We start from the raw sequence: 13,937 nt of genomic DNA, 5'->3' as shown, positions 1-13,937 counted from the left end.
TACAACTACACTGTTCCCTTAATATACCACAAAGTTAATTTGCACCAAATAAACCGTACCAAATCATTATTTATAAAACAGGCTCCAAAAGACGTAATCCTTTGACAACGAGATATTAAATAATTAAATAAAACAATTGGTTGGCCCGTTTCACTATTAACTATAACAACCAATTTCATTATTATGATGCCTAAATAATCCTTCACTAGGTTAACATTTTCCGAACGGTGAGAGGGTGGTAGGACCACACCACCACACGCAACGTGGCTCCCGATAACATGAACCTGGAGGGCGGTGTCACTTGTATACGGACTGAGTCCTCTCAGAACAGAACATTTTGTTTGTCAGGAATAGCTTCTCTTCTTCTATACCCAGAAGACGAGAGCGGCGACTCGACGCAGCCCGAGGACGAGGACAGCGAGGCGGGCGAGACGGACGAGCAGGACGCGGAGGCCGAGCCGCCGCTGCACGACGGCGAGGCGCTCGAGCGCCGAGCGGCGCCGCCCTCGCGACCCAACCTCGCGCCGCACTCCATGCAGTGGGCCATACGGTACTGTTGGCTGGGGAACCAGCCATGCTATGTGTAGTCACTCGAGCGTCGTACCGACCTATTGGAACCGAAAGATTAGATAATAAGAAGAAAAAAAGGTTTAAAGTTTTCTTTTCCCGCGAGCAGGAAAGCTACACCAGATTTTTTAAATTTCGGTTGGTTAAAAAATCGTAAAGCAGATCGTGGATTTGGTCACTTTAAACTTAGCGATGTGTTGAACCCCCCACCTGTCAACGGTTCAACATAGACGGCTAAAAGTGGTAAAGGTACTCCACAGGGTAGCAAGATATCACTCATATCTTAATCTGACGCGCTCGACTAACTACAGTAATGTCTTGGGCTACCCAACCATGTAGCTTGCCCTCATCTCATCGTCGACCGCAAATTATGCTTTTGAACGCTAAATAATTTAATAGTCGTAATGTGCCGTCCCCACGGTGCTAATATCGAACTACGTTGTTAATTAAATTTGCTGTAATAGTGTAAACTTGTAAAGTATTAATCTAAAATTTACGTTCATGGAATATGTATTCGTATTTAATTTTTGTGTGGGACGATTATTTTTATTATTCAGAAGATATTTGCTACCGCAAGAAATGTTGCTATGAATGTATTAACACTGCAAGATTTTTTCATTTCTAAAATCTACTCAAACTCAGTTAAACTGTGCAATACTAGAATTATAATGTATGATGTAAGTAGTTCCCGCGAGAGCACGCGCGGCACTAGCAGCAGCGCGGGCGGCGTGCGGCTGGCGGGCGGGTCGTCGCTGGTGTTCATCGACCCCGCGTCGCTGCGCCGCTCCGCCGCCGCCGCCGCCGCCGGCGCCCACGACCCGCACTCCACCTCTACCACCGCTTCATACCTCGCCAGGGCTTTCGGTAAGTCTCATTTATATTTATTTATCTTATAGAATATCTCTATCAAAACATTCCTTGATTTGTAACAATAGACCCGATATGCACGACTTGATATGGACGACCTGAATGCGGCTCCGTTTTTAGTCTGGGCTGCTCCATTTAGCTACTGGTAGCGACCCTAAACTTACAAATAAATGACAGTGCTTTTTTAAGTTGCTGGCAAATGTTATTGTTTTAGAGTTATAAAATAAATTTACCATGGTTCTGTGTCTGTAAGATTTTTTCACTTATATATATTCTCGTTAATACTGATACTGCTACTATATGTATGTTGCACATATGTAAATTATGTTGGTTTCACAGGCATCGTCATTCGGCAAATAGCCGATTTGCTATGGGAATACGAGCGCGTCTCATTGCCCATACCTCGTATGTTGCCACTCTCATATCGCGAAGCGTTACGCTTGCAATGCTATCTCGAGAGACAACTTAAACCAACATGGGACTGGTTAGTGACTGTAATGGACGCTACCGAGGCACAACTAAGGTAACTCATCTGTTTGTTTTATTTAGTCCACTATTTATGATTGAAAATAAGTTGAGAATAAAATTGATGTGTATTATTTTTAGATTTGGTGCGTCACTGACGTCCAACAACGTAAGCACCACCACAGTGGAAAGCGGGCGGCCTAACGCACCTGCCGTCCGGCGCGCCACATCCTTCACGTCCCCTGCGACCCGCATTATAGGGTTCTCGGAAGGTCCTAGAACAAGAGACCGTGAACAAGGTACACATTTGGTGGTACTATTTGGCTGAATGTAGAAAACAATCATGTATTCATAAATAAATATGTAGTAAAGAACGTCTCATGGTATTCATGTGTGTATTGGCGTATACGCAGGCGTGGAGGCGGGCAGTGCGCGGCGTGAGTTTCTGGCCTACTGCCTGTCGCTGCTGCGAGCGCACAGTGCCGAGCACGCGGAGCAGCTGCCCGTGCTGGACGTGGCCGCGCTCAAGCACGTGGCGTACGTGCTCGACGCGCTCGTCTACTACATGCGCGCCGCACAGCCGCAGCCGCACCACCACCATCATCTATGGTCTTCGGTGAGTACAACATCATTCGCGCGTTTGATATGGGTTTTACGTGCGTTTAAAATCAATTCTTGTAATATACTATTAGTTCATTACTGACATTTTCTTAACAAAATTTTAGACTCGGATTGTATAAATAAATGTATAAATGTAAAATTAATGATGTTTGTTTTGTCTTGGTTTTTTGACTTTCGCCTGGGACATTGCCACAGTCTAATAAGTACTAAGTACCTATCTCACACACACACAGGACGAAAACGAGAACGAGGAAGGCGATGAGGAAATGGTCGTGGGGGGCGCCGCAGCCGCCGAGTCGGACAGCGAGGGAGAGGGCGCCCGCGGCCGCTCGCACAACTTCTTCCAGCGGTCGGACTCCACGCTGTGTCTCGGCTGCCCGCCACCGGACCCTTTCAACAGTAAGCTATTAGCAGTAGACTGGAAATATAAACTAAACTATTGCTCAATCTAAACTTGACTTAATATTCGATAAAACATAATTTGATGATGTGTATAGAGAGGTATACGTAATACGTTGAATGTTTGCAGTGACGATGCAAGAGGCGCTCCCGCTGGCCGACCAGCCGCAGCTGCTGCAGCCCAATGCCCGCCGCGAGGAGCTGTTCGGGATGCCCCGGCAGCCCGTCACCGTGCCCGCCTCCGGCGACGCGCCGCCCGGCGTCAACAACCCGCTAGAAGGTTACTCATTTATCACTAAACATAATTCCAGATAACATTACACTAGACTACAATAAAAGATGACAGAATCAGAGATTGTTATACAACGTGAACAAATACTAAAGCAACTTGAAATTAATAAAAAAAAATCTAAATAGATTTTGTTAGTTCTTGGTAAGTAAATATTGAACGTTTTTGACTGATCGGTGGTGGCAAAAAGTTCCGTACAGTTCCGTACAATTTATTGTTTTATGCAGTCGTGCCTCGCCGCTTGGGTTTGTCCACGCGAGGAGCGGAGCGCAGCTGGTGGCCGGGCACGCGGCCCGCCTCGGCACCGCCCACGCATTCACACTCTATGGGTCGAGACGAACCACAGGTGAGAGCAAACATCCTCAATAATGTAGCTTCTTTAACCTCTTAATTAATGACAAAAAAATACTAACTTTTGTTACGGTGATGTCTGACTTACACATAAAATTGTATCCTCAATTCCTTTATTTTCTTCGTCATTCCAAAAACTACATAGTTATAGTTCAATGCTTCATTGCAAAGTTTTATCGTAAACGTATATTTTTCTTACCAGGATTTATCTTGTGCTAAGGATACAATGGGGAAGATGGATGTCGATACCGACGGAGAATACTTATCCGACTCGGATTCAAATGAAGCTCGCCACATTTCCAGAAAGAAGCATCACAGCAGGTACTATCCTAATTTGTCTTAGTCTCCTACGCTTGTTTGGCACATTCTCCTATTTATGCACATGTAGCAAATATTCTCGAAAGATTATTGTGACGTAAAGCAGTGGGTTTTTGTTTTCATTCAGACACCCGCACTCGGCACTGGCGAGCGGGCTGGGGTCGATCCCGGAGCCCAGCGCGCCCCCCTCGGAGTTCCACACGCTCGTCAACACGGCCTGCTCCATCATAGAGGCGCCACATCGACAGGGGCTGGCGTCTCTGGCTTCTCCAGGTTTGCTACTTTCATTATTTGATTAGCACAAATCGATATTGAAGCTGAAAGTTGTACCTACGAGAAATATTTAAAACAAACCTACATCATTTCGGATATATTAATTTGTTGCAGCATCTACTTAAACTGTCAATTTGGAGGCACAATTTGTTCCTAGACTTAACACCTCTTCTACTATTACTATTATTCAATCTAGGTACTAATACTTTATTATTAAGGAACTGGTATATAGAGTGTGATATTTGCAGGACCGAGCGGGTCGGGCGTGGGCATCGCGCTGGAGCCGCGCGCGTCGTCGTCGCGCAGCCCCATCAAGACTGTCATTGTACGTGCTGTAAGTCACTCCACTTTTATGGGGGACTTTACTTATCAAAATTTTAACCCGAACCTTCTATTAGATTTTACCAAGTATCACTCTAACTCTGGCTTTGAGACTCAACTTAATACGATAAATAAAATTACCCCTAGCAGTGAAGTGTCGCTTTGCAAGTATTGCTTTTCAAAATGTTTACTAGTAATATTGAGTTATTGTCATCAAACTAAAACTCGTTGTCGAATAAAGGGCGAGTTGCTGAGCGCCGCGGATCCCCTGGAGTCGCAGGAGATCTCCGCCCACGTGACCGTAGAGACCACCGGCCTGCCTCCGCCGCCGCTCATTCCGCCTATCAGCATGCCGCAACAACCGTAAATATCAATAGTCTGGTGAATGTTAACATGTTAGTGTTGCATTGTTGAATGGTGTAGTGAAAGAGTGTTCTGTGTGTGTGTAGGCGCGCGTGCCCTTCGCTGGGCGCGTCGGTGTCGCACGACCTGCTGCTGGGCCGCTGGCGGCTGTCGCTGGACCTGTTCGGGCGCGTGTTCACCGAGGACGTGGGCCTGGAGCCCGGCTCCGTCGTCGCCGAGCTCGGCGGCTTCCCCGTCAAGGAGGTCAAGTTCCGCCGCGACATGGAGAAACTGAGGAACTCGCAACAAAGGGATCTTACCTTGCACAAGGTAACATTTATTTCGTTTATGTTACAATACGATTACTAACATCGCGGTCGGCTCGACTTACGTGTTAAGTGTTGGTTTTGTATGACATGCATAACGTGATTATTTGTTTTAGATGGAGCGCGATCGCGCGAAGCTTCTGCAGCAAACATTTGCGGAATTAAACACCGCGTTTACCGGGCAGAACCGGCGCGTGCACAGCGCGCAGCCGCCGCTGGCCGTGAACCGCGTGAAGGTGACCTTCCGCGACGAGCCCGGCGAGGGCAGCGGCGTCGCGCGCTCCTTCTACACGAGCGTGGCCGAGGCGCTGCTGGCCAACGAGAAGCTGCCGCCGCTGGAGCCCGCCGCCGGCTCGGGCGGCAGCTCCGCCAACCCCTCCGCGGGCTCCACCGGCGGCTCCGCCGGCACCGGCAACAGTGGCACCAGGTAATCAAACTATCATTTTATACCTGCGTCTAGACGGGTAACATCAACTATATGGGTGTTATAGCTCTAGCAAATTGCTGTGAAAATGCACACCTGCACGGCTATCACGTCTTGCCGCTTACTCATACTTGTTAGCCGTGCATTTCTTACATTAAACGATTATATTGATGTTGTTCTTGATTTAGGGTTCTTGTCCCATAAAGGCTTGCATTAACATTAAAGCGATAGTCGAAATACTCATGATTGCGCGCTAGTAAATTAAAAACAGATATTTTATATGAAAAAGGCAACAGTAAATATCTCGTCCATCAAGATTAGGGTCCTTGTTAATCACCCAAGGGTTTTAGATTTCACCTCGGGACCACTATTAATTATAGCTTTGTATGCCATATTAGTGCGCGGTTGCTGCCTCGTCTTAATAAAATGTTTAACAAATTGGCGTTACTTGTCGGTTTTATCAATCTATGTATACGACTTTTGTGAATGCTGAACACTGATCACTTGTATTTTATGATACATAATCGTCGTTTGTGTGTCAGTGTTAGTACATACTGAAACAGAGTGTATGATTGTATGCCAGGAGTGTATCTGGTCCCCGTATGAAGAATTTAGCCCGTCGTTCGCCCACGACCGACGGCACGTCGGGGTCGGCCGGCGCGGCCGCCGGCGGTGGCAGCAGCAATACTGGTGCACGGTAATTACATTTAATCCATTTATAAATCAATCTTTTCATAAGGTACAAGTGGTATTGTACGAGTCTAAAATCTATTTCTACAGTCACTTTTAATTTTAACGGTTTCAATATTGTCAATAACAAATGTATCTCCACTTATTCTATTTTTAAAAACCGGCAAGAAACACTACAATTTGTTGTAAACAAAAATAAAGGTAAATCGCATATTTTGATCTAGGGCTTAGTTATTAAATAAACAGATCTCTATCACCACCCAGTATACAAATTTATCTCTGAAAATGTTCATGCAGAACATACGAGAGATATAATCCATCTTCTCATCAAACTTGTTTTTCATCTATTTATATATCACTGTTTGTTTTCGTGGCAAAGGAAATTAAGAAATAACATGTCATCTCTCCTTTAAACGTTATCATTTCTGTTACTTGTCGGTTTATTTAGATTTATATGTTGTAAAATCATCACTTGTATTTTATACGTTTGCACATTTTGATAGTCAATCGTTGTTATTAATTTTACAGTACATATGGTGCTACTTTACCGCACTAATTCTACTTTGATAACGTTGTGCGATACATGTGTAAAAATAGGTAAGTCACAACTCGTGTCGATTTAAAACACTCCCTTCGGTCGTACTTTATCACCACTTGTTGCGAATTTCCTACTTTCCGCACTTGTATCGTAAATAACTATTGTTGTGTTGTGTGACAGAAGCGGGCCAGGGCCCCGCATGAAGAACCTAACGCGTCGGTCGCCGAGCGGGCCCGCACCGCGCCCGCCGCCTTCGCGCGAGCCGCGGCGCGCTCTCAGTGTCGATGCTAGACCCTATTCACCACAGGTATGCTTTTATTTTATTATAAACTTCATTAATACCCAGATCGTTTTATATTGCCTCTTGACGGATGTAGTGTTACGGGTAAGAATGGACCATCTCTTTTGGCTGCTTTGTAACTTGATTTTTAATATGTGAACAGGCCGCGCCCGGGACTGAAGGAGCAGGATACAGCGGTGACAGACAAGGACACAACGAACATCTCACCTTACACCAAGCACAATTAGGCGAAAGACTTTACCCCAAAGTAAGTTATCTGTATGTTTACATGTGTTAAATCTAGGACAAATAGAATCGTTTACCACTTTGATTACTTAGTGCAACCGGTCCATAGTGTATGTCTTGTTAATAATGAATCAATGACTTTAAACAGGTGCATTCATTACACCCATCTTTCGCGGGTAAAATAACTGGCATGCTGCTGGAACTAACGCCCGCACAGCTGCTGGTGCTGCTGGCGAGCGAGGACGCGCTGCAGCAGAAGGTGCGCGAGGCCATGGACCTCATCGTCATGCACCCCTCTGAAGCGATACTGGGTGAGCATCTATACCATCATTTATTTTTGAGATTAGACGTGATGCATACTTCCGTAGCTTATCTCGGCTGTACGGGGAATTCCTTACTCAAATAACATGTCGGTCCTGGTGCCGTTCATTTTAAGTGTTTACTCGGTCCATTTAATTATATGAATGGCACCCGCGTATTAACTCATGCAGTTTAAAATGTGACTTCACATAGTCGTCTTGGGTGCAGATCTGGACGTTTTCTCACTGTCGGAACGAAGCGCCGCCGCGGCGGGCTCCGGGTCCGGCGGCGGTGGTGCGGGCGGTCCGGGGGGCGCAGGCGGCGCGGGCCCGCCCGTCGCGGCTCCGCCGCCACCCGACGACGCCGCCCCTCTGTTCTACTCGCCAGGCAAGCGCGGCTACTACTCGCCCAGACAAGGGCGTGCGACCCCTGAACGGATTAATGCTTTTAGGAATGTTGGCAGGTTAGAATCATACCATGTTTCATATTGTTTTGTTACTTAAGTTAGTTTTAAATTGGGAATAACTTGTTACATGAAAAAAAAAACATCTAATGCTCATTTTGATTACAGAATCATCGGCCTGTGTCTGCTACAAAATGAATTATGCCCTATGTTCCTCAATCGACATGTACTGAAATATATTCTTGGTCGACCAGTTCGGTTTCATGACTTGGCGTTTTTTGACCCCGTCGTGTACGAAAGCCTGAGGCAACTCGTGGTCGACGCTGAAACAGGCGATTCACATTCATTATTCGCTGCTCTAGATCTCAACTTTAGGTAATTATTATTATATAAAAATTTATTCAATACCACTTCCATTTCTAATATTATATGATTGGCTTTTGTCACTTTAGTAGTAACTACGTACGATATTTACTTTGGTTCATGTTTGTGCCAGCTTGGAAATGTGCGAAGAGGAGGGAGGCGGGTGCGTGGAGCTGGTCGCGGGCGGGCGAGAGCTCGAGGTCACTGCCCTCAACGTGTACGACTATGTGCGCAAGTACGCGCAACACCGCATGCTGCTCTCGCAGGAGAAAGCGCTCGAGGTACAACCTGTTTATTAACACCCTACAATATCCACTATCAAATAGTTCATTTATTCTATTTCCTCATGATAAATAAATTTTGAATTATTACTGCAAATTACAATAACAAAACGAAATGCCACGCCGCCGAAAGATATCAATAATTACGAGTATCAATCAAACTTCGTATTCCACAATACTTTCCCAAGTGCCTTTTTCTTTACAAAATTTAAACAACGCCACTTTTGGCGTTACAACATGCGTGCGGATGTGGAGGCAATCCTAGTAAGGATGTGGTCGTTCAGATAACAATGTAAGTGTACACTTTAGGCAATACGAGTGGGCGTCCTGGACGTCCTGCCCGAGTCTGCATTGGAAGGCTTGACGGCAGAGGACCTGCGACTGCTGCTGAACGGGGTCGGCGACATCAACGTGGCGGCGCTGGTCTCCTACACCAGCTTCAATGACGAGAGCGGCGAGCCCCCGGAGCGGCTCGCGCGCTTCAAACGCTGGCTCTGGGCCATCGTCGACAAAATGACACATCTTGAACGACAAGATCTGGTGAGTCAGATTACGAATGCTTTGCTTTCTCATTCCCTTACAGCTTTGTCACTCGTGAACAATCCCAATATCTGCTGCCCTGTGTTTAACTCTAATTGAGACGCTATATGCCAGTGACGTCACTACTTAGTATTTCAAATCAATCTGAATAGTGGCTATCATTTTGACAGTTCGAATAAAGAAGCTGATTGCCTTGTCAGTCAACATCTCTATTACTTTTATCATCGGATATACGGGGAAATTATTTACATACATTTTTTAATTCATAAGTTTTGAATTTGACAAAGTTGAAACTTTCTCCTTTGGTATTTCTTATCAGTTGTCTGAGCAACAGTTAGTGGTTTAAATAACATAAATTTAGTGAGACAGACATTAAAAACATGTCGAGCGTTTTTCGACTTGAAATACGTGGGTGACTTATTTTTAATGTCTTCCATAGTTAGTTGTATCAGTTGTATTTAGCAACGGCTTGTAACGTTAGTATGTGTTGCGGTGTAGGTGTACTTCTGGACTGGGTCCCCCGCGCTGCCGGCGAGCGAGGAGGGCTTCCAGCCGATGCCGTCGGTGACGATCCGGCCGGCCGACGACGCGCACCTGCCCACCGCCAACACCTGCATCTCGCGCCTCTACATACCGCTCTATTCCTCCCGACACGTGCTCAAGCACAAACTGTTACTCGCAATCAAAACGAAAAACTTTGGTTTCGTCTGAACTAACACGCCATGCTCTTTTTATTATATACATTTCGTTTAGCCCTAAACTTAATCTTCCAGGACTGTCATTTTCCCTATTGGATTTTGATTAAATGATCACTGAGATGCGTAAGAAACTAGTAGTCAATGATAGGAAAACTTGCAAAATTAATACATACATTAAAGGATTCATGATATACCACCCTGTCTTAGAAAATATCAAACTGATTTACTAACGATGTTTCGACGAACCTCTTTTTAACTGTTTTACAAATTGAACGATTAGAATTGTGATGTCGTACCATAGACGAGTCTCTATTGGGTAAACCTTACATTAATTCTTAACAGTAATATTTTACTTACACATTCACTCATTTAATTACAATTTGGGAGAGGAAATTAATTAGTGTCCGACCGAAACATGTTTTTTTGCCGAAACCGAAACCGAAACCGAATGTTCGGCTTTGGCTCTAGTTTCGGCCGAAACCGAAACCGAAACTTTTGTAGACTTGTTAAAATCGTTGAAAAAATGTCATAAAACCCCTTTTATACTCATATTATGGGGCTGTCAAGGCTGTCCTTGAGACCGTTTCCAGCAGTTTTTTAAGACCAACATAATTCTGCAAAGATTTTGATAACACACGCAGTGCAAGTGTTATTTTAAACGTCAAAACTTCTATGAAATTATGACGTATAAATAACATTTGCACTAGTTGCACTGCGTATGCTATCAAAATCATTGCAGAATTTTCTTGGTCTAACTCTATTCATTCACCAGTCAAGTTAACATGTAGACACAGGGTCAACCAAAAAACCAACCAAAAACGCGAGCGCGAAATTTTTTGTTGACAATATCGCAAGGCCGGGTACCAATCTTCACCTGGGCCTAAAAGTCCGAAGTGCCCCAGTGAGGCGAACTTTCATGCGAAGTCAAAGCCGTGCTTCAGGCTTCAAGATAAGTAGTTGAGCACAGACTCCAACCAATGTCCATTGTATTAAAAAGCGAGACCGGAGGCCGAGATGGCGCAGCGAGGCCAAAGGCTAAGCTGAAGAAGAAGACATGTGGAACACAAACCAATAGTAAATTGAGGTAAAATCACTCATTCACTCCGAAACAATTAGACAGTGTGTGCGTTATAGGTATTGACAGCCTCTTAAGACTGTGTCAACCGTCCAGTGGCGCCCTCATTAGTGGAATTTTGTTTTATAATAAATAAACCAGTTAATTTCTGTACCTATACATGAATCAGTATAACATGTAGGTATTAATATTGTTGTCCTACTTATTCCCCAACTTTTGGTCTTATTCCGAAGTACCATTTCGTAAGTTTCGGCCCGGCCGAAAGGTTCGGCCGTTTTTTGGCCGAAACCGAAACTACAGCCGAAACATGATTTTTTGGCCGAAACTGGCCGAAACCGAAACCGAACCTTCGGTCGGACACTAAAATTAATCTCGAGAATCATAGTACAATACTTATGTATTTTTGCAATTGAAATTAAATAATATTATGTTGCCAGGTATTATGTATTATCAATGCACAGACTTGCTTTTTAAGTATAACTTTGCCATACACTTACAACGTACTGAGATACAGATATTTCCTGTCCCATTATGGCTTATTGTTTATAAGTAATATTAAGTAAGAAGTAATAAAAAAGACTGAACCGCCAATTTTTTAAACGTCAGTGGTTGTCAACAATTCAATTGCGTGTTTAACATGTTAGCTGTCCCAATCTGAATTGTTAACCTTACGGATTTGCAATGGAGGCTTCCCGTGACCCACACACGGGGCACGGGTTGTGAACGTGTTAATTAATGTACACGAGTGTGCACCAGTTTATAAACAAAAACGTACTAATTGCATTATTTTAAATCCATAAAAAGTAATTTTAGTTCTTGTTTATTTTTGCCAAAGTAGTAAACTTAGGTGATAGCATTAATTGTCAGAAATCCATTAAGAACGTTTCTATTTTGAATTGACGCAAGGTTACCTACATAGATATGGCTCGGATTTAATTGAGTATTATGCAAATTAAATAAAAAATTGTAAGATCAAGACTAGAAAAATACATTTTGTTTATTTATACAAATCTTTGTCAGGAAATACCCAGGCAGGCAGGTAATCGATTACCATATAAATTACACGCAAGGCTCGTAGTTTACCCGCGATTGTTGAGAATGGTGAGTTTGCATAGTATTGTGAGATATAAGTAATATAAATTTAAACTTGTATTATTTTAAATTTCACAAATGTAAGCTTAATTTTTTCACGTGATTGTCAGTGTCAAATTCTCTTTTTAATTGTTGTAATCTGTGTCTTCAATTTGCGCACTACTTGTACTAGTAGACCAAGAAAAGTATAATATCAAAATCGTGGCAGACTAGTCTTGGTCTAACTCTATCTGCAGTGCAGCACAACACAATACTATTGTTAAAGCGCATTCACTAACATCTTACACCTAGGCCTCTCATGTAGCTTCAATTTGAATCCTGGAGTTCGCAGAACAAAGTTTGAGGCAGTTTTTATAACTATACCAAAGAGTTATTGTTTTATAAGACACGTAAAGTCTATAAGAACGTGCCCCCTAGTTTGACTTTTGAAATAGAGAGCGCTGTACTGCGATATACCTATATGTTGTGGTCACTGGACTGTCAAACATCAACTTTTATTTTACATATCCTATACAATAAATGACCTATACCATACGCCCTAATCCTTTTCTTTGAGACTAATCCCTTTAGGGCCACTTGCACCATCTAGGGTTTGCCACTAACTAGGAATTAACCGCACATACAACATAAGGACCCTTTAGGCTAGGAACGCCACATATTACGTTCACAGTAGCTTCAAGAATCATTCTGAAGAAAGTGTCGTAATTCAAGATGATATTTCATTGCCTCTAATATTTGTTTTACGTGTTCCAGTATTATATAAGATTTATTAAAATACTGCGCCCTAACTTTATAAATGGATGTTAAATTTGTTATTTGTTTAACTGACAAAAAAATGTATTGCAACTTTCCGCCAACGCTCAATTTTATGAGCCTGTAAGTACCAGTCGGATTGGCGTGTGTAGTTTATCTTGGGTAACCTGGGTATCGATTGAAATATACACTTTTAGTTAAAATAACTCCTCTCCGCCCGCACATTTAAAACTAAAGATTGAGCCTGTTGAAAATATACGAAATTGAAAGTGATCTGTGTTATGTAGTTATATTGATTTGATAAGATTTTTTAGTGTTGACGCGGCTCAGTAAGTCTAAAACGATGGCATTTACATTTTCGACTTGAGGTCTTTAGTTTTAAATGAGCATTATGACAACAATTTACTTAAATATGCAATCGACATTTAGTTAAGTGATTGAAAGGTCAATGGTTGCAACTCCTTTTATATTAATATTAATATTACATCATTTTGTTGTGACCAACGAACGGTATATACGTTCTTTTTTATGCTTTAGCGATAATCGGTGATAAACAACCCTTATGGTTTATTTATTATTGACATAAAAAATATTCAGATATACTTTTACTGTTTATATATAGCTTTGTTATATAGGTGGAAATATAAGATAATAGAGTGAAGTAAAAGTTACAATTTGCGCCGGCTTGCATTGGTGTGATTATCGTAAATGATGATAATTTTGATCCAGCAAAAATGTTTTTGCTCCTCTAATAATCTTTAAATTTCCTTCGATTAGGTGTAGTGTTATTCATAATAAACAATCTCAACCCGATATAATGTGTATAATTTACTTACTTACATTAACCCCTAACCAGGCATAGTACGAGTCATCGACCACATAGAGTTAGATCAAGAAAAGTCTGCAGCGATTTTGATAGCCCACGCAGTGCAAGTTTTATTATGTTATTAATTATTACGTCATATTTTCATAGACCTTTGACGTTTAAAATAACAGTAGCACTGCGTGGGTTATCTAATCTGCTGCAGATTTTCTCTGGTCAGACTCCAGTTTAATAGACCTTGCATTGATATGGTCAAGTTTCGTGTTTCACTCTGAAGCAAAGTTGTTTAACC

At 42.8% G+C, this 13,937-nt stretch overlaps 1 protein-coding gene across 15 annotated transcripts in view; it reads left to right on the top strand.

The window, feature by feature from the left end:
• LOC134678878 (E3 ubiquitin-protein ligase hyd) overlaps positions 1 to 13,630 on the top strand; it is a 43,091-nt gene extending 29,461 nt beyond the window's left edge. For 3 of the 15 annotated variants that reach the window (XM_063537610.1, XM_063537607.1, XM_063537603.1), the window contains exons 29-51: positions 349 to 550; positions 1,250 to 1,431; positions 1,774 to 1,957; positions 2,041 to 2,198; positions 2,313 to 2,515; positions 2,754 to 2,919; positions 3,050 to 3,199; positions 3,436 to 3,554; positions 3,762 to 3,880; positions 3,984 to 4,150; positions 4,399 to 4,484; positions 4,713 to 4,834; positions 4,921 to 5,143; positions 5,256 to 5,566; positions 6,147 to 6,260; positions 6,972 to 7,098; positions 7,235 to 7,339; positions 7,466 to 7,628; positions 7,831 to 8,080; positions 8,189 to 8,395; positions 8,517 to 8,664; positions 8,974 to 9,204; positions 9,703 to 13,630. In XM_063537610.1, coding sequence (XP_063393680.1) covers positions 349 to 550; positions 1,250 to 1,431; positions 1,774 to 1,957; positions 2,041 to 2,198; positions 2,313 to 2,515; positions 2,754 to 2,919; positions 3,050 to 3,199; positions 3,436 to 3,554; positions 3,762 to 3,880; positions 3,984 to 4,150; positions 4,399 to 4,484; positions 4,713 to 4,834; positions 4,921 to 5,143; positions 5,256 to 5,566; positions 6,147 to 6,260; positions 6,972 to 7,098; positions 7,235 to 7,339; positions 7,466 to 7,628; positions 7,831 to 8,080; positions 8,189 to 8,395; positions 8,517 to 8,664; positions 8,974 to 9,204; positions 9,703 to 9,915 — 3,950 coding nt within the window. In that variant the 3' untranslated portion in view covers positions 9,916 to 13,630. The remainder of the gene's footprint in view (positions 1 to 348; positions 551 to 1,249; positions 1,432 to 1,773; positions 1,958 to 2,040; positions 2,199 to 2,312; positions 2,516 to 2,753; positions 2,920 to 3,049; positions 3,200 to 3,435; positions 3,555 to 3,761; positions 3,881 to 3,983; positions 4,151 to 4,398; positions 4,485 to 4,712; positions 4,835 to 4,920; positions 5,144 to 5,255; positions 5,567 to 6,146; positions 6,261 to 6,971; positions 7,099 to 7,234; positions 7,340 to 7,465; positions 7,629 to 7,830; positions 8,081 to 8,188; positions 8,396 to 8,516; positions 8,665 to 8,973; positions 9,205 to 9,702) is intronic. The other 12 variants (XM_063537615.1, XM_063537612.1, XM_063537608.1 and 9 more) reach the window with 10 other exon arrangements.
• Positions 13,631 to 13,937: the final 307 nt, after the last annotated feature.

This window comes from Cydia fagiglandana, chromosome Z (assembly GCF_963556715.1).
Source record: "Cydia fagiglandana chromosome Z, ilCydFagi1.1, whole genome shotgun sequence".
NCBI lineage: Eukaryota > Metazoa > Arthropoda > Insecta > Lepidoptera > Tortricidae > Cydia > Cydia fagiglandana.
The sequence above is the reverse complement of the archived record's forward strand: the minus strand, read 5'-3'. Positions and strand labels throughout refer to the sequence as shown.